At 43.8% G+C, this 20665-nt stretch overlaps 2 protein-coding genes across 7 annotated transcripts in view; both read left to right on the forward strand.

The window, feature by feature from the left end:
- sulf2a (sulfatase 2a) overlaps positions 1-19263 on the forward strand; it is a 48757-nt gene extending 29494 nt beyond the window's left edge. For 4 of the 5 annotated variants that reach the window (XM_080786652.1, XM_080786651.1, XM_080786654.1 and 1 more), the window contains 19 exons: positions 3403-3642; positions 4236-4387; positions 5204-5373; positions 7032-7182; positions 7558-7733; positions 10735-10863; positions 11158-11214; positions 11345-11474; positions 11827-12040; positions 13265-13529; positions 13653-13749; positions 13855-13949; positions 14259-14318; positions 14461-14627; positions 15281-15423; positions 15666-15774; positions 15890-15923; positions 17198-17251; positions 17648-19263. In XM_080786652.1, coding sequence (XP_080642778.1) covers positions 3403-3642; positions 4236-4387; positions 5204-5373; positions 7032-7182; positions 7558-7733; positions 10735-10863; positions 11158-11214; positions 11345-11474; positions 11827-12040; positions 13265-13529; positions 13653-13749; positions 13855-13949; positions 14259-14318; positions 14461-14627; positions 15281-15423; positions 15666-15774; positions 15890-15923; positions 17198-17251; positions 17648-17678 — 2474 coding nt within the window. In that variant the 3' untranslated portion in view covers positions 17679-19263. The remainder of the gene's footprint in view (positions 1-3402; positions 3643-4235; positions 4388-5203; positions 5374-7031; positions 7183-7557; positions 7734-10734; positions 10864-11157; positions 11215-11344; positions 11475-11826; positions 12041-13264; positions 13530-13652; positions 13750-13854; positions 13950-14258; positions 14319-14460; positions 14628-15280; positions 15424-15665; positions 15775-15889; positions 15924-17197; positions 17252-17647) is intronic. The other variant, XM_080786655.1, reaches the window with a different exon arrangement.
- A 473-nt stretch (positions 19264-19736) lies between these two features.
- The window catches only part of arhgap46a (Rho GTPase activating protein 46a), a 38248-nt gene continuing 37319 nt past the window's right edge, over positions 19737-20665 (forward strand). For both annotated transcript variants that reach the window (XM_080785170.1, XM_080785171.1), the window contains exon 1: positions 19737-19885. In XM_080785170.1, coding sequence (XP_080641296.1) covers positions 19872-19885 — 14 coding nt within the window. In that variant the 5' untranslated portion in view covers positions 19737-19871. The remainder of the gene's footprint in view (positions 19886-20665) is intronic.

Here is a 20665-nt window from a genome sequence, read left to right on the forward strand (position 1 = left end):
TATATATATATATATGTAATGTAGCCAGTAGCCACCACTAGCTCTGGCCTTTGGAGAGCGTTTTAATGGACGAACATGATTAGGTTCCTTATTACTCAGAGAAGAAAGTACTTACAGATACGGAATGGTATACACCGGACTCAGGTTATTGCAGAAAATGCAATAATGACATATTCTGGGATTGTCCAGCAATCCAAATTTACTGGCTAGAGATTGTATCAGATATCAACTCAATAATGGAAATGCTTGTCAGAAATATAATCGAAAAGTACACTGGATAGTACTGTCAAAAGATATAAGCTAATGTAGATCTAATAGCGTTATGAGGAGGATGACTCCATAATGGGGCATGGCTTTGGCAGTGACGCACTTTGTCTGGTGTTGAATCTGTGGAGGGGTGTCCGGTAGGCCAGCTGTAGGCAATGCTGCGGTGTCAAGCTAGTTTAATGTGACACCGCAGTCATGATTTCGACAGGTCAGCCCTGGCTGAATTTGTCTATAGAGTGGCTGTAATTTCTTTTCACCAGGTTAGTTTCCACAGATAGAAATCCCATTCATTTATGATTTCTCCATAGACATTTCAGAAAAGAATCCACTGCATCTCACTAAATCTAAATTGCATACCAATACGGTGGGAATCATTAAATCAACATTGACTTGCAAAAAATAGTATGTACTTAGTATTACTATAGTATCACCATTAGTCACTATGTGAATGCATGTTAGAGATGACAAGTCAGAGGTTAGAAATTCTGTCAGAACCAACAAACATCGCATGGATGCACCTGGGATGTATCCTCAGTGATATGGTCATCGGGTTTCGGGTCTCACAACATCATACCCTTCATATAGCCCCTTACGTGGGCTGTTGGTCCTCCTCCTCACGGAAGACACAGTCTGGGGCGCCAAACCATACTGCTCCCGGGTGCCGTCTACATTCCGGCTGTCACCCGTCTCTCCAGTGGTCACCACTCACCACTCACCAGACTATACCCGGTTGTCACATAGTCTATTCCTATGAGTCACTGACTATAAATAGTCTAAGAACGAACAAATATCGCATGGATGGACCTGGGACGTATCCTCAGTGATGTATCTCAAGGTCATCAGGGTTTCGGGTCTCGCAACATACCCCTCAATCAGGTGACCCAGCCGGGGTGATCAAGTCCTGACTTACGTCCCAATAGCTACCCACTATGAATGAATGAATAGTTTATTAGTTTCTTTCTTTTTACTACTCTGCCGGGACTGGGAGGTCTGGCGCGTGGAAGGACTAGGCTCTGTGGGTTGACTCCTGTTCGGTCCCCTCCTACGTCTCACCAGGTCCACTCCTGCTCACAACAGGTGCAGCCGGACCTGTGCGTTGCACCAGAGTCCCAGCACCAGACACTTCATTCAGGAGTGTCGGCTGCAGGCTCTGCTTGCGGCTTGAATGTCCCTCCTAAAGGTCTCACGGAAGACACACATACAGTAGTACTATGTAAGCATGTTACATACAGCTGCCAAACCAGTGGTCATAGTTTGTCACTATAATGTGGTGGTGACATTTACATAGAAATTACCATACGCCAAATTGCCTCTCACTGTAAATGTCAACAAGAATAGAGCCATAAAATGTGCTGTATATACATACTGTATAGTGTATATATTATAAAAAATCACACCCGTGTGAAGTGAGGGGCGCTCATCATCATCGTACATCATCATCAAGAATGGTGGTCTCGGCCTGGGCCATGGCTCAGTGGTCCATGGCACCTTGACTGGTAATCCAGTCTGGCAGTGTGCCGTGGGTTCGACTCCCGATCCCGACGGCCTTTACTGCATGTCTTCCCCCCATCTCTCTCCCCGTTTCCTGTCAGCCTACTGTCTGTCCCTCCATAAAAAATATAAAATAGAAGCCACAAAAAAAAGAAGGAATGGTGGTCTCTTATTGGCCAAGCGTTCCCACCGATTTGCTCGTCTACATATGACGTACATTTTCCCTTCATTGTCAATGGTGTTTAATGTTTTGATGATTCATTTACGTCATATTTGGTGGAAATTTGACCTAATTTCTCCTTTCATTGTCAGTGGCAGATATTGAGACATGTGGGGACAAAAGCTGTATATAGGAGCGCAGGCATCATACAAGTCACAATTTTCCATTTACAATTTAGGCATTTAGCAGACGCTCTTAATCCAGAGCGACTGGATAGACACGTAAAATAGACCCTATGGCGTGAAATTGTCCATTCATTGTCAATGGGAATTTAATGTTTGTGGAGGACAAAGTTTGTGTTACACCAAAAGCTGGACATAGGCGCACCTCAATAAAAAATCTTGGGCATTTCATTATAGCCAACAAGACATTAGTGAGGACCAATTACTTGTATATGAAGATGAAATGAGTGAAGTCGTCCTTTAAGTGGGTAAAGACTATATCATGTGTCTTTTTTTGTTTACAGCCAGGCCATATATCAACCATTAACATTTTTCCATAAATGGCTTTATTTTTTAAGTTTTTGGAAAATGTTGTAAAATGTATACTCAAAATTACCTGAATAATTTTGCCAATGTATCAATGTTTGAATTTGGTCCTTTTCCAATAATGTAATTGCTGCATTAGAATAAAGCATTCATATACGCATTCGAGGGGGGGGATGGGGGGTTACGGCTGGTGGATGGACGATTGTGCAGATGAATGTGTACGTGCAATATGCTTCCATCTCCCGTGGTTATGGATATCCTGTCCATCCGTGTCGAACTGCTTCAGCTCTTAAAAGGTCAACCTAATGCTGCCTTTCACTCCATTAACCCCTCTGGCTCGCTCAGAGTCACTCTCCCCTGTGCCAGCTCTGCTGGCATGAAATGAGAGCGGCCTGTGGCATCCATTGTCTGGGTGCCAAACGCTGGCCATCTCCCTACCCGCTTAAGCCCTTCAACGGCGTATTGGGCTGGAGTGGCTGCATAATGGGCCTTGGTGACACCCTTTGTCCTCCTGTGATCACTAGTGAGGAGACTCGCATTGAAAAGCAGGAATTTATGGTCAAGCATCTGTTTCCCCAAACAATCGCCATCAACACTGAAAGACCTTTAGTACACATGAATTCAAATGCGCTACACTTTGCCCAGAAGATTTATTCTTTCGATTCCCCCCCCTCTTTACTCTCTCTCTCTCTCTCTCTCTCTCTCTCGTCACCTCGCTTCTTTTCTTCTCTTCATTCCTCACTTCCCTATCTCGTGTTCCACACTTCTATTTTACCCATTTTCACTGTCCTTCTCGTCTTCTTTTTACCCTCCTGCCACTTTGACTTAAATTTGTCTCGCTCACATCTCTTACGCCTCTTCCTCTCTGCACACGTCCCTCCGCTCTCTCTCCTGTCTCTTATTATATTATGCATTCTGCACATCTCTCTCTCGCAGGCTCAATGCAGGCCATGAACAAGACACGGCGTATCATGGAGAAGGGGGGCACGCATTTCTCCAACGCCTTCTCCACCACGCCCATGTGCTGCCCCTCGCGCTCCTCCATCCTGACGGGGAAGTACGTGCACAACCACCACACCTTCACCAACAACGAGAACTGCTCGTCCCCCTCGTGGCAAGCCCACCATGAGCCATACACGTTTGCAGTGCACCTCAACAACTCCGGCTACAGGACAGGTCAGTGAGTGCATGTGGTGATGTTTTCTGGATCACCGACCAAACGTCACAAGCAGATGCCCCATATGGACCCAAGTTTGCATGTAAATTACTTGCAAGATCTCACTAATTTCAACTAGTATGCAATGCATGCTCATGCATGCTTTACTGTTAAAGCGGCCCTGAAATAGAACTGTTGGGGCTGTGGCCCCCTGGTGGTATACTCCAGGCATGTTTTTTTCAGTGGGTCTATAAAAGACATCACCACTGTGTGACAGATGTCAGCACTGCTTTAAGCCATTCTGAACGGGAACCCATTTTGGTGTTGGCATCATGTTATGCTTTAGCCATTGAAAAATAGCAGATCTACAAGCTCATAGCGCGCCACCGAGTGGCGCGCTACGAGCTTGTAGGTCTGCTATTTTTTGAAAAATCGAAGAACGACTGACATTTTTAGAATCTGATCTCAGGTCGGAATGGGTTAATCAGACCAGTGTGTGTCCTAGTGGAAACCTCGTATGAATCTGATCTCAGGTCAGAATGGGTTAAGCTACTTTTTCCTCACTCCTTAACCAGCCAAATACTTTACTCACCACTTGCTATGTCTCTCTCAGCATTTTTTGGGAAGTATCTGAACGAGTACAATGGCTCCTATGTGCCTCCCGGCTGGAGAGAATGGGTGGCACTGGTTAAGAACTCCCGCTTCTACAACTACACCCTCAGCAGGAATGGAGTCCGAGAGAAGCATGGCAACGACTACCCAAAGGTCTCACTCTCTTATGTAGCGAGTTTACAAAACACACGAGAGAATGTTAGTTGTGGGTCAATTATATCTGAAAACATTTAGTTGACTCATTAGTCATTTCACAGATAATGAGCAGTGAAGTAAAAATGTCTTAATGGAGAATTATTTGAGGCACACATACGGTATGTGGGGGCATGGCCACATGTGAATCAAAAAGAAAGTACGCACATCCCTAAAAAAACTTTCAGGTGCTGAACAAAAAGATACGTACAGGAGATAGGATGTAGTCTGCACACTGTTTCTTGTTATTCAGAAGGATGACAACGTTTCGACCCCCTATGGGTCTTCGTCAGGTATGACAGGTATACCTGACGAAGACCCATAAGGGTCAAAACGTTGTCATCCTGAAAAAGAATCCTGTGGGAGCTACAAAACAGTGTGCAGACTACATCTCCTTCATGGCCAAATGTGTCATTGTCTTGGAGGTACAAACAACATGTATCAGCAGCGCGTTTGTGAGACAGATCATATACAACACAAAACTATGGTAGAACGTAGTATGACAGGAAATGGGGAAAGAGAAGGGCGTGAGACGCAGCAAAGGTCGTCGGGATCGGGACTCAAACCCGTGACACGCTGTCGGGCTGGATTACCAGCCTAGATGCCCGGTACCGCTAGGCCGGCCCGGGCCAACAAGACGCTTAGTTTGCACCTCCAACACACTCACGTGATGTCAATTTCCTTCCCCCTATTTGCACGTATACTAACAAGGGTCACTGTAGCTAAAATAATGAAAGTGATTTCTTTCTACTAAATCCATACATCCTCGCTCCATAGGACTATCTGACAGACGTCATCACCAACGACAGCATCAACTATTTCCGCATGTCGAAGAGGATGTACCCTCATCGACCTGTCATGATGGTCCTGAGCCACGCTGCCCCCCATGGTCCGGAGGATTCAGCACCCCAGTACAGCTCTGCCTTCTCCAATGCCTCACAGCATATGTAAGAGCCCCATTTTAAAACGGCACGTTAGCACATGTTCAGATGATTGTACCAAGCTGAGCTCCAATAGAACTGTTGAAAATGAGATATCCTAACTAACCTTATTGAAACTGGCTGGGGTAAATCAAGGATAAATTAATAATTGAAAAACAGTGTGAGTGCTGTCTTGGCTAACTACTTACCCTCTGTATGTGCAATCATGCTCACTTTCATTTGACCCAAAATGACCCAAATTCCGTAATCTCACATCCATCTTTTCTTCCTTCTGCCTGCCCTGTACTTCCATGCTTTTGGCAGAATAACCGTCCTTCACCCTCACCAGTGTAGCGCTCTGGTTTATTTGCCCTTACGTTTCGCTGCCGTTAGTTTTACCATAGTAATGAGATTTGGTCATTTGCATCATTTTGTCAGGCATGCTTAAATATATGCCCAATTGATGCCAGGCATGTATACATAATGAATACAAACGTGATGCACATGCACATGCACATGCACATGCACATGCACATGCACATGCACATGCACATGCACATGCACATGCACATGCACATGCACATGCACATGCACATGCACGCGCACACACGCAGGCAAAATGCTCCAGCCTTTGTCTCCCTTATTCTGCACGCACCTAAATGCTGCTGGCTAATAGCAGCTGTCCTATTGGCCTCCAGATACAGACCCAATAGGCCTTTAATGAGCCAGCATCCCTCCACCCCTTTCCCTGCACTGACTAAATCAACCAGCATCATTAACCTACGCCATGCAACCTTTATGCAATATGCATAGACAAGTCTAGAGAAGATGCACTCCACTGTCTTTGCAGTAACTTTTAATTGCTTCTTTGGCTATAAATGTACTCCCTCTTGTTTGAATTTTTTAGAGAGTCCTCTTGGGCAATTTCTCTCCTTCACTTTTCTTCTTTCGCCCCCAAAATATCCATGACATGGTGATAAAAAGGCAGCCCTTCCAGAGGTGAACTTTCTTCCCACCTCAGCAGACGCGTCAGGCACTACATTTGAGTAGAGGGGGGGTTCCTGTGAGAAATTAGCATTTCTTAAAAGTCCATAATCGATCCACTTTAAACAATATGTTTGCCTCTTAGATCTCATTAGATATTTAGCAGTGTTTATTTTGAAATAATTAAGGTTCCATATGGCCTGGAGTTAAATATTGATTATACCGTCCTTGCTGCAAGCTCGCCGAGCATATTGATTGCATTTCTTCGCATTTTATATGGTTTATATAACCTCCAGTTCTGTGTTACATAAACAGTTTTCTGGCTACTTAGGAAAGAGTAGCAGACGTGACTTCTGCAACCACTGGCTGAGGTTACTGTTGTGCGCATAACCACACACATTACATATGCACACTGCATCCATAATACTCCAATCCAATCTCCAGTACAAGTAAAACAACTGCAATGCAAAAATGCATGGAGGGGGTCAATGCAATACAAACTGAGCACCCAACTCCGCCGCAGTGTTCCTTCATATGTAAATGAACGGACATGAAATGTGGTCTCCTCTGTATCAAGGTTTGCTATTACACTCCTGAGTGTAAAATAGACCCTCACTCTGAGATTGAAATGAACACTCAAGATTTTGCAGTATGTGTGTGTGTATATATATATATATATATTATTTTTTTTACTCTTTCAGAACTCCCAGCTACAACTATGCCCCGAACCCAGACAAGCATTGGATCCTGCGTTACACTGGTGCAATGAAGCCTGTCCACATGCAGTTCACTAATATGCTGATGCGCAGGCGGATGCAGACGCTGTTGTCTGTGGATGACAGTGTGGAGAAGGTGGGTGGACAAGCCCTTAGAGACAGACGCATACATCCAGACTCTTCACACACACACACACACACACACACACACACACACACACACACACACACACACACACACACACACACACACACACACACACACACACACACACACACACACAGTACACGCTGACTCTCCCAAGTCCTAAGAGAACTGTGCTCATTCCTCCGACTGTTACTACTGCTTAATGTATTCACTGACACACTTCCTAAATGTTTCACCCCTGTCCTGTTCTATAAAACTTGCATGGGGGACTTCAATGATCAAACATTGTTTTCTACTTTTTCCATCACTGTTAAAAAAAATGAAGAATCTCTGAGAACTGAGCTGCTCTGATGTGATGTTTAGGTGTATAACATGTTGGTGGAGACGGGAGAACTTGACAACACGTACATCATCTACACCTCAGACCATGGCTACCACATTGGACAGTTTGGTTTGGTCAAGGGCAAATCAATGCCCTACGAGTTCGACATCCGCGTGCCCTTCTATGTGCGGGGACCCAACGTGGAGTCAGGGACAACGTAAGTGACTGCATGTTCCTATTAGAAAATGTAACATTGAGTGTTACAATCAGGGAGTAGGTATAGAACTTATGGACACCTGCCAGTTGTTCAGGATCATATCTCTGTGTTATTCCTTGCCTTTGTATTTGGGCCTTTGAATTTTGCTGCTCAAAGTATCTCTCGACTACTAATCAGGGGAGTCGTAGTATGTACAAATATATACATTGGGCTCGCAATTATGAAAACGCAGTGAAGCCCACAGTTTATTTGCATTGCATTCCTTTAACCTGTTAACAATCCATGGCAGCCGTTTGTCAGACGAACGAGTGTACACAATAGCATTAGCAATAGGTTTATGAAAAATAAAATAATAAAATGCTGTGCATAGGCATTTTTTCAAATTATACAAGATTGTTAACGTGTGTGTGTGTGGTGTGTTTTTTTTTAAGGCTGTACCCTAGCCCTTATTTTAGGACTCGAACTTTGGCAGGAATTTTCGAGTGAACATTCGGACCAATCATGACAAACACAATTTTTCGGGCCAAACAAAGAATTAGAAAGTAGATAAAACGGCAGGTTACAACGTTGTGTTCTTCTTTGTAATTATTTGGACCAAAATATTGTGTGTGTTGTCATGATTTCTCACGACAGGAGTTGGCTTCGTATACGACGCTTAAAGGTCTTTAAATAAATGTCTTTAAATAAATAAGTTTTGAAATGCCTATGGAGAAAATGAAATGGACGCTCTATTGTGCAAAAGGATGCCTGTTTAACAGATTAAATGTAATCAGCAAATTCAGCATAGGGCGCAGCAGGGAATCGAACCCCATCCCAGTAAACCAGGAGCTCCATGCCTGTGCCAAAGTGCTTTGTTTGCGACGCAACGCAAAAACCTACCCTTGTAGGATCCCTACCCTACCAGCCCTACCCTACCAGCAGCAAAGAATACAAAAACAGATACTTACCCAGTTACCGTGAACCATCACGTTCTTCTGCAGATGACAGGCAGTGTCCACAAGTTAGGTGAAATGAGGTGAAATGACAGAACCGGCCGAAATTGTGGCAGTCGACGCAAAAGACGCAACGCAAACGAGCGCAACAGCAGGCAGCCCGACGCGACGCGACCGCAGGAAGCCGGAACGCAAACGCAAGCGAGAGCAACACCATCAGTACCCTACCCTGCAGAACCACACCAGCGACGGCAAAGGACAATAAACAAGATTTGTACTCACTGCGCAGCAATAAGCAGCTCTTCCCAGCAGCAGCTATAGCGTACAGTTCCTACCTTAATGTCTTGTGCAGGGAGGGGGGGGCATCGGTCTGGGACACTTCACATGGGCTCCAGGGTGGGGGTCCTCGGTCGGAAGCCTAAATTGGTGGGGCTGTGGGGCCCACGGACATGGCTCGTCTCAGGGTCCAGGGCTTGGTGCTGCACTGCTGCCTACACTGGTGCAGTGACTCTTTATATTCTGGAATTACATGAAGAGAAAAGATAAGTGTCATTAGTTTTATGTAGGCCTACATCACATTATAAACACATGTGGCTGTATAGCCTTGTCAGCCCCCACAACCCATATTTATAATATTATGACATATATATTATAATAGAATACATCAATATTAATTATTAAACCAAAAGTTCAAACATAAATCATAAAACAAATGCTTTCAAAATAAACAGTTAACCAGTTGATCCAAGTTAAGACACCAAGCCTATATGACTCACCGAAAAGTAACCAAAGGTTGTCACAGTGAACAGGAACCTGCTACCATGCTTCTGCCAAACATTTCGGCCATCTTGCATAGGTGGGAGTGGGGAGTGTAGGAACTGATGTCACCTTTATACTGCCTTGATTGACAGTTGACATGGGTTGCCATTTGCGGGTTGCCATGTTGGCTGGGTTACATTTACATTGCCAAGGCAAAAAGCAACAATACAATCAAAACTAAATGTATGTACATTTGAATTGAAAGTCAGAATATTCAATAAATCAGTGTCACACGCGCATGCGCGTGCACACACACACACACACACACACACACACACACACACACACAGACAGACAGACAGACAGACAGACGCAACAGCGCAGCGAGAGAGAGAGAGAGGGAGAGAGAGAGAGAGAGAGAGAGAGAGAGAGAGAACTACAGGTAACCTTTTTCTCAAATTGTGCCGTGCTGGTGTGTGTGTGTGTGTGTGTGTGTGTGTGTGTGTGTGTGGGTGTGTGTTTGTTGCTGATTGGCTGATTGGCTGCAGGCCCCTCACCAAATGAATGTGCACAGGGGATTTTGGAGAGGGACAACACAACAAGGAGATAGACATAACTTCTGACAGGAATGCACGAGAAACTTACTTTTTAACATATATAACAATCTCGCCGAGATATATTTTCGAGTTTTTATTTTTATTAAGGTGTGCCTTCTACGTGGGGTGAAGGGGTGAGATACACACAGGGAATAAAAAGTGCAATGCAAAGTTTGCAAACATCAAAAATATACTTTTGACTTGCTTTTCAGATTTGCGTTTCAGTCATGCGTACGTGCATGATTGACAGCTATTATTACTTTGTTCACTATGTCAAGCATCCTCAGAATTCCTTCGAATATTCAAGACAATTACAGGAAATAAATATTAGAGACAACAGATCAAAAATAGCCATACAGGAAGGACTAAGATCAGGAAATTAATCAAGAGTGAACATACAGTAGATGGTGAGAGTTAAGACATTGTAAACATTCTAATTAATTGTGTATTTATTTTGGACAACTGACAAGTTGTGCTATTCTTCTCTAGTATCTACCTATATTGAAACATATCTAATTTGGGGATAAACAATAGTTACGTGCGGCAGCATGATTGTATTTGCACATTTTTGATGAATATAGCAATGGCATCTAATTATACTTTCAAAACCTAGCTCATGCAAATGTATCAAACGTTGCCTTCAAAGAGTTCAATGATCACTTCCACTGCCGGATGTTTATTGTAACCACGGCGGTCACTCTTGTTTCCCTGCAGTAACCCTCACATAGTGTTGAACATTGACCTGGCCCCCACTATGCTGGACATAGCTGGAGCTGACATCCCCTCAGACATGGACGGCAAGTCCATCCTCAAGCTGCTGGAAACGGACAGGCCAGTCAACAGGTCAACACATAATAATATTCCAAACCAATGTTTTTGAATGGATGAGATAATAAATAAATAAATAAAAAAGACTATATAAAGAGTTACAACATTTGTTCCATTTCAGTGCTCTCTTAGTCAGAGCTGAAATTACAAACCAAATGCAAATGATGTTGCTCCACTTTCTGTTCAGCACAGTACAACGATGACATTTGAAAATGCACTACGTGTTTGCCCATTCCAAATATCAGCAGCTGCTGTGACAAGAAAAAAGATTTATCTCCTTTTGCTGATAGTTTTTTTTGTTGTTGTTAGGTTCCAGTTAAACAAGAAAACGAAAACATGGAGGGACTCTTTCCTGGTAGAGAGAGGGTAAGGTTTATTGATTGACCTTTCACAGAATATGTTGTCATTTCGAGCTTTGTCACCTTGTGACATTAGTCTCCATAGCAGGTTGGCATTATTACCGTCTTTAAAACTAACCCTTTACTTTTTCACACAGGAAGCCACTGCATAAGAGAGCTGACGGGAAGGAAGTGGCTCAGGAGGAGAACTTCCTTCCTAAATACCAGCGGGTCAAAGATCTTTGTCAGAAGGCTGAGTACCAGACCTCCTGCCAGCAACCAGGACAGGTATTCATCTGGAAGGACTGGAGAAAGAGCAGATGCAGTGAAACGCATATAAGTATGGGATGGTGTCTCACACATCCAGTGCAGTGATTGCAGTAGGTGTAAAATATTGACTATTGCAGCTACTCGTACTCCTGTGCCTGACTCCTTCGACATCCATGTTCCGATTTTAATCACATATGAAATCTGTAGGGTATGACGGCAGTAGCACATAATAGTCTTGACACACACTGACACACACACATATCGCACGCACGCACGCACGCATGGACGGCACGGACGGCACGCACGCACTTTCCAACCTACCTATAACTACCTAACCCAATTCTCCATCTATGTGTCTGTGTTCTCACAGAAGTGGCAGTGCGTGGAGGACTCGACTGGCAAGCTGAGGCTGTATAAATGCAAGGGCATGGCCAGTCTCTACGCCCCGCGCATGCAGGCTCTGATGGCCAGCGGTGGCTCCCGCCTCTATGGTGGCGTGACCAACTCTGACAGCTGTAACTGTGGCCCCCTGGGCCTCAAACAGACCGCTGTACTGAAGAGGAAGAGGCTGCTCACTAAGAGGAGTAAGCTCCCCCCGTCAGTCACGTGAACTAGGTTGCCAGTAGTTATTAATAGATACAGCTTATTTTGTTCTGAAAGATACTGGTGCCTTACTTTGAAATGCCCTTGTAATACAAAAGCCTTACAAAAAACAGGGACATTAATCTCAAGGTAAAATTCCTAGCTTTTGAAGAGTTCATGGTGAAATGGATGTGTCAGTGCTGCCACCAAGTGGTCGAGTTAGAAACTCACACGTGATCCATACTGCAATTTATCAGTCAGGATTTGAGAAAATAGTGACGAAAATAGTGATGAAATAGAAATGATAAGAAGCTCATCATACAATATCAGTATTGTACAAAACCTATAACTATATATATAAAACTATAAGTATAACCATATAACTAACAGAACAGCGAGAGAGGAACCATTTAGAGAATAAATGCTGTCCATTTCCAAATCAGACCAGTGTCTGTTTTTAATCCAGGTGCATCTTTGTCTACAGTAGTAAATATAGAGTGTATACTGAGTGTATAGAGTAAGATACAGGTATGTGCTATAATTCAGCAACTGATGCTGGACATTTGACACTGAACTTCCTTGGGTTCTTAGCACAGTACAGTGAGAAGTTCTTGTGTGGGCAGGCTTATATCACGAACCGCTCATCCGATCACGTGTAAGGTGTGGAGTTTGCATGTTCTCCCCGTGTCCCCTAGGTTAGGTAACCTCACAAAAAACATGCAGTAATCCTGGTCTTTATACTGCCTTCCCTGGCCAGCTGGGGTGCCTGATGGAGGGGAAAGGAACTGATTGGAATTACATGTTCTTCCATGTGCTACATCCAACCGGGGAACTACCCCTGTCAGGTGAAAAGAAGCAGTTTGGACTCCTCATGCACTGAAGGAAGCATGAGGTCAGACCGTTGCTCTCCCCAGGTTGGCAGAGGGAGTGTAGCGTCCAGGATTACATTAGATAATTGACACTGGGTGGAAAAAATGGATGGAAATGTATCGTGGGAATTACTGGGATACATTTATTTTTATATAAAAAAGGGCTTGACAGTTGGCAGTTGTATTGCCGAGGACCCAAGGAACTGAAGGAAGTACAGTGAAGTTGATCAGATGAGCAGACTGAGGCGTACTCCTAACCGGCACGCCTCAGCCATTGGAAACGGCGAGTTTGGAAATAACTGGTAGAAGTATATTTGAGCAGTATCACTTATTGCGCATACTTTCCCCCCCACTCAGAGATGAAGACCAGCAAGAGTGTGCAGCCTCGGAGCCGATGGTCACGCTCCATACCGTTTGAGCTGGACGGAGATCTGTACGCTGTTGACCTGGAGGAGGGCTACCGCCCCGTGGGCTCCAGGAACAGCAGCTGGGGCAGGAGAGGAGGGGAAGTGGGGAACATGGAGGAGGAGGATGAGGAGTTCAGTGGCATGGAGGTCACCGTCAAACCCACCCCCAGTAACAACAGCTTATCACCCTCTGCTGCACTTAAAGTCACCTACAGGTAAGGTCTGGGCGTGTGTGTGTGTGGCTGGAGGGAGCATGGGGGCAAAGAGTGATGGCTGGACGGTTTATAGTAGTAAAAGCCATGGTTCTTCTGATATCTCTCTGTCTGCTTTCTCGGCAGGTGTGCCATTCTTATGAATGACACCGTTAAGTGTGATGGAGGTCTCTACAAATCCCTTCAAGCATGGAAAGACCACAAACTGCACATTGAGCATGAGGTACAGCCCTGCTCTTTTCCTTCAGATTTCTCTCACTAATTCAGTGGAACTGATTTGTTTCAACTGAAACCTCGACGTGCAATTGTGATTCTTGTTTGTGTTTAGATCGAAACCCTGCAGACCAAAATCAAGAACCTGCGTGACGTCAAAGGTCACTTGAAGAAGGTGCGACCTGATGAGTGCGAGTGTGACACCCCCAGGTGAGGGTTCATGGATATTGGATACCATCTCCAGCCAAACTGACTGATTTACCCTCCCTCTCACACACACACACGCACACACACGCACACACACACACACACACACACACACACACACACACACACACACACACACACACACACACTCACACTCACACTCACACACACACACACACACACACACACACACACACACACACACACACACACACACACACACACACACACACACTCAAGATTTTGCTGTGAGTTTAGCTGTCCATGTGACAAACATAAATTACAACTGGAACTCCTGCCTTTTTTTCCCAGTTATTTCTTCAAGAATAAGGAAGCCTTCAGGCTCAACGCAGGTCGCATCCACTCAATCAGGTACATAAGTAAAACAAGACGTTTTTTTTGCTATGTTCTGCAGACCATAATGCTTTTCAAAACGGTAAGAAGGGAATTGTTATTTTGCGACCCTTCCACCCCTCACTGCAAACCTCTTTCTCGGCACGTTCTTCCTTATCAGAATGCCGTCCAAACAGAAGAAACAGTGGATGATGAAGGAACAGAAGCGTCGGAAGAAGCTCCGCAAGCTCCTGAAGAGGCTCCGGAACAATGACACCTGCAGCATGCCTGGCCTCACCTGCTTCACACATGACAACCAGCACTGGCAGACTGCCCCCTTCTGGACAAGTGAGACATCCAAAGCCTTTCTGGGTCTAAGTTCATTGAAACCAAAGTGGGGACTGTATTCAATTAATTAACATAGCATAAAAACATTAACACAATAATACATCATCAACCAATATAAAACACTATCATGTGCAAAGGAGCATAACAGCGGCAGTGAGGGAATGACACCTCCTTTCTATGGGAATTTACATTTACCTCCCCTTGTGGTCTCCTGATGGATGTCATTTCAGGCCAACTTTTTTAAGATCATTTTTCTATTTTCTGCATTTATTGATAGGATGAAAGTAAACTGACAGGAAATGGGGATAGAGATGGGGTGAAGACACACTCCAAAGTCGGGAGTCGAACCCGCGGCACGCCGTCAGGCCGGCTCAGCAGCCTAGGTTCCCAGACGGTTGAGTTAACCGTCCAAGCCAACCAGTGATACAAATCCTTTGGATGGTGTCCACATTAGTAGTAGAATGATAATTTCTCCATGTCTGTCCTAAATGTGGGTGGTACCAGATCATGGTTGCCGCCTCTAGTGTTGTGGCTGTGGGGTGTCACTCACTTTAGTTAGTTTAGTAATATTGTTTTGTTTTATTTTCTTCCATTCCTCGCCCTTCCTTCCCTGTATTGCCCTACACGTCCCTGTCTGTCCCTGTCCTCGTCAGTGGGTCCGTTCTGTGCTTGCACTAGTGCCAACAACAACACTTACTGGTGCCTGAGGACCATCAATGACACGCACAACTTTGTGTTCTGCGAGTTTGCTACTGGTTTCCTGGAGTATTTTGACCTCAACACTGACCCGTACCAGGTATGTAATCTGTGCACAGGAACACACATGCACACATACGCGCACAGACACGTATATCACCAGTAACAGAGTTTCCGAGGGTTCTGCAGCAGGATATCACAACATGATTCATATGGTATTTCCGTTATCTCCAACACCAGGGGGCATGGAGTTTCCTGTGGCGACTCCATCCAGTAAATTGTCTTTATAGTCATGTTTTGGCTAAACTCTTACTGAAAATATTGTCCTTGCTGTGCTTGTAGCTGATAAATGGCGTCAGCACACTGGACCGCGATGCTCTGAATTCAATGCACCAACAGCTTATGGAACTGCGGAGCTGCAAGGGACATAAACAGTGCAACCCAGAGAAGGGTGAGTCAGAAATACTCAACAATGTATTGTATTGTATTGTATTGGTTTTATGTATGTGTGTATTGGGGTTGAAACTAAATAATTCATACCATCTCTTGTTTTCTCTCTTTTTCAGGAGGAAAAGAGCGAAACTCCTTCAGCGACTACAGGTATTCTCATCTTCCCCTTGCCCATAGCTGATTACTTTTACAAATGCCACAGATGGAATTCATGTTACAATGTGAACTCAGAGTTTACAGCCTCCCAAGATGCTCTTTGGTCTTGTTTCCGCCTGCTGAGAGTCATTTGGGGAGTCAAAGGAATAAAATACACGGATAGTCTGGTGAAACTGAACCTCTTTAATGTTTGTACTGAATTTCCATGGGTTCCTAATACTGTGATCAAAGTTTTAAAGCGATGTTAGAACTTTGTCAGAACCTTGGGTTGTATATCAAAATGGCTATGGTAGTAAATGTTTTCCTTTCTTTTAATTTCTTGGGGTATTTGTATATTTGCTCAACATTTGTCCTCTGCATTTCCATTTACTACTCCTCCTAACTATTAAGAGCAGTGGGCATTGATCATCTTTATTTGTTGTTTGTGTGCTCTGTGAGCGAGGGGCTGGAAGTACTGAGTCTATTCATTCTCACTGCATGCAACACTTTAGCAACAAACAAACACATTCTGTATAATATAGAAAAACAAGTCATGGTGCAATAGTTTTGCCTATTTCACTTACTGGCTGTCATCAATGTGGCAATCATGTACATTGATGTAGACCTATCATGTTTTGTTACACTAGATGGGTCATGGGTAATGTAACATAAAGCCATTTCACTTAAGTTTATATTTGAGAAAGATTGGTGGAATCTACTACATTTTTGTGCTTGTTATTTGCTGAAATTGTGATTTGGAGACCTGTTTCGCCATACATGAGGATGAATAGAATCACACTTAGAATCACTTTTCTCGATTGCAGATCATAGAGCACAGAAGCAGGTTGCTACACAACCCAAGGTTTATCCGACGCTTTAAGCATGAGGACGCTAGCGAGTGCCAAAATACAAGGCTGCTTTCAGCTTCTGCTATTCCCTTTTTTGTCATAAAGCCTAATTGCTTGTCTCTGCTGTGTGTGTGTGTGTGTGTGTGTGTGTGTGTGTGTGTGTGTGTGTGTGTGTGTGTGTGTGTGTGTGTGTGTGTGTGTGTGTGTGTGTGTGTGTGTGTGTGTGTGTGTGTGCGTGCGTGCGTGCGTGCGTGCGTGTGTGTGTGTGTGTGTGCGTATGTGTGTGCCCGCATGTGTGATATGCACATGTGTGATATGCACGTGTGTGTGTGTGTGTGTGTGTTTCTGTGTGTGTGTGTGTATCTACGTACCTGTGTACGTGTCTCCATGCACATGCGTCTGCCCATGCACGTGTACGTGTACGTGCTGTGCATGCTTCAGGCCAGTTCATCGTCGAAAGAGGCCAAAAGTGAAGAGGCCCTCCTCCAAATCGCTGTGAGTTTGTCATAAGCCATCTGTTCCCTCATATTCAGCCAAGCTCCCCCATCCATCCACAACCTCAATCCTATGCTTGGTCAGATGGCTCAGCAGCACGCTCTCCATGACCCAACCTCCTCCCCACCGTCCCTCACCATTTCTTCCTCTCTCGCCATTAAGTCTTTGTGCTCCTCCACGCAAACCCTCTATTGTACCTGCGTTTGCAATGCTGAAGCCCTGCACACACTAGTCAATGATAGGGCTCTGATGAGTTATTGTCTTGAAATATGTCGTCAGTCTTCATTTGTCAGTGTGTCTCTCTCACTGCTGCTGCTAGGAACAGACAACAACTGGAGCCATGGTTTCCAGTGAAGCACCTCAAATGACACAATATTTGTTTTCCTTCATCCACAGAGGACAGATTTGGGAAGGGTGGGTCGGTTAACCACCTGTCTACCACAACTCACCACTCCGTGAGTGCCTCCAACAAAGGAGTAAGAGGAGGTGGAGGAGAGAGAGAGAGAGGGGGGGTTCAGGAGAACCCAAGGACCTTGTACAGACATCGCTGGAGTGTAACTGAGTATTGTCTTTTTGGGTTTGAGGGTTTTCTGAGAGAGCCCGCTGGCACCGACCAGCTAACGCTCCGATCACCACCTCACCGGGAGAAACGTGGAGATCAATAGGAAACTTTTCTCACTCTCCAAAACTCTTATTTCTCTCACACTCTTTATACTCTCACATAATCACAACTCCCATCACACCCCAGCAAAACTCTGTTGCTGTGTTTGAAGTGGGGCTGTTTTGGTGTCCACAAGCAGACATTCATTTCCGCAGTACTACTTGTAGATTATACTGTATACTATACTGTATTGGCTTTAATTGGCTTCCTTTCATGTCATGTGGGAATAGGTGGAAACCAAAGCACCAATAGACATGAGGCTTTATTAAGCCTAATTTATATTTGGTCATGCATTGTGTCGATTGTGTCGTCAGCTAGAAAATCTATTCTTTTCAGCAAGCCACACTGTTGTACGATGAAGTATAAATTAGGCTTTAGACATCCACTCTGCTGCTACACACTGATATTCTGGGTATCAATTACTGTCTTCTTTGCCACATATTGGTTAGCTGCGATCGTTAGCCCTTAATAGGAATGTGATTTCTGAAATCCTTGCTCAATGTTCATCGATATGTCTGTGCACATGTAAAGTGGTCTGGACTCAATGATGGATATTTGACAATTTTTTTGTATTATAGCTAATCTTAATGTTGATGAATGTCATTGATGCAACGTCATCACCCCTTCTCTGTTAATAAGAGCTGTGGTCAATACATTTTGCCTACCCTACTGATTGCCCTTTGCTTAGCCACGCCATGTCAGCCACACCTTCAAAAGGCCTACACTCTAACCACTATCCCATCTATGGCACAATACAAGCATCTGAGTGCTTCTTTAGTGTATTCCCTTTTATTTGTTTGTATTGTCAACGCTACACTGTAGAGGTTCTAAAAATTGTTTGATCAGCTTGCTATACATGGTGCTATAAGATAACAATACTGAAATAAAAACTTGCTGTACAGTACAGTATGTATTTGAATGTATGTTGTGCAATTAATATAAATGTTTACAATATTTTTTATAATTCTAAAGGGGCACATCTCTTGTATGATATGGGTTGGTTAAAATGACATTTTAGGTAGAAGCATAGCTTGAGAAACGTCATTGCTCATATTTTGTATGGTTGTCCTTTCCTTCTCTAGAGACGTTTGATAAAAGGTGTTCTGGCTTTAGTATAAACACTTCCTTACATTGGGAAAGCACTTAAAATGTTCACTGTGAAAAGATAGGTCCCTATAAAATGAATGGATGTATACTGTGCAGAAGATGGAACAGCACAACAAATGTAATTATCAATGTGACATTTTAGCATATTGCCTTTGTTAGCTTCTATGATTTTTATTTTTTCCCCGAAACTTCTATAGATTTGAGTGTTTATCGTAATTGTGAATAAAGTGTTGTTTGGCCATTACATGGTGGTTATACTTTTGTTCTGAAATAGCATGCATTGACTTGCAAATGACTTGCATTCCAGAAGGTGTCGCTGTCTGTCTGTATTCAAAATCAAATATCTCGCTCTAGTCTAGGCAACATGTTGTTGAACGGACCCTGAACTGAACTTCATGTGGGACCATCTGTGGATGGGATTTGGAAACAGACAATGGACAGTTTATTCTTTTATTAAATGAGTTGTTTTTCCTAGTATATATACCTATCAAAAATAATAAAAACGAAATCTGAGCCTGGGGTAGGCTAGACTGTCCTGTCTGCAACACCGGCGGCTAGTAGTAGTGGGAGTGTGGGGAATTTGGGATGGGGGGTGTAGCGCAGCTCACTGGCGGTTTGGGGGGGAGGGGGGTGACCCCCCATCCAGTCCCGTCCTGCTATGACTCACGTGCAAAGGCGGAGACTCCATATCGGATTCACTACTGAGAACTGTCTCCTGTTCACACAAGGCTCACCCTCCCTGACTGCTTTCTACCCGGCGAGAGAAGAAAACTAATCTACAACTTGAGGCAAAAACAACGAGACGAAAGGCTTTATTTCTTTATTCATCCTTTACCTTACAATGTGACGGAAATGGCCGGGACAAGGTAAGGTTTCATATCCACGTTCAAATAGTTTGAAACTTAATTTATTGCACAAAGTTTACAACAGTGTTACTTCGGCGCCGCCGTCCCACAAGCATTTGGTGGAGTGTAGCCATGCATATGTGTGTGACTCGTGTGAGGGCTACGGCGAACAAGTCCATGTCACAGAATGGACAGTTTAGTTACATTATTTAGAACTATAGTTTGAAAAGAACACGCAATTTGGTATTTGCTGTAGAAACTCTGGGCATGGCATGCAAAGAGGTGTGTGTCTATTTGCGTTTGAGGATTGTTTATTTGTAACAAATTTACTTTTTGTTGTCTGTTTTACCTTTACACTTGATTGAATTGAGATTTTTTTAAATTACGGTATAATAAATGAACATACACAGTGACATACATCACTCTTGTCAATATCTTTTAGCATGTTGCTTTTCGAAGTAGTTTCACGCTGAAAATGCAGTCAGAATGTTTCAGTATTTCAAACATAAGATAAAGCTTGCGTCTTGGTTTTTCCTATAATTATCCTCTTCCTCTTGATTCTTTTTAAACTAGTCCACAAATGGGCTCAGTTAACTCTTTGCTGTGGTTAAGAGACCATAAACCCTTAGACAAATGTTCCATTGCCCATTTGTTGCTCCCATTTTACTGGTGGAAACCTATAACTGGGACCACTACGTTTGGGTTTACTTTTATGTTGATATTCACCATATTTGGTCTGCAGATGTGAATAGAATTACACACATTGCTTTGATCTGGAGGCAAATGGGTTTGTTTAGCTCA

This window comes from Protomyctophum bolini (assembly GCF_963924005.1).
Source record: "Protomyctophum bolini genome assembly, chromosome: 2".
Classification (NCBI taxonomy): Eukaryota; Metazoa; Chordata; class Actinopteri; order Myctophiformes; family Myctophidae; genus Protomyctophum; species Protomyctophum bolini.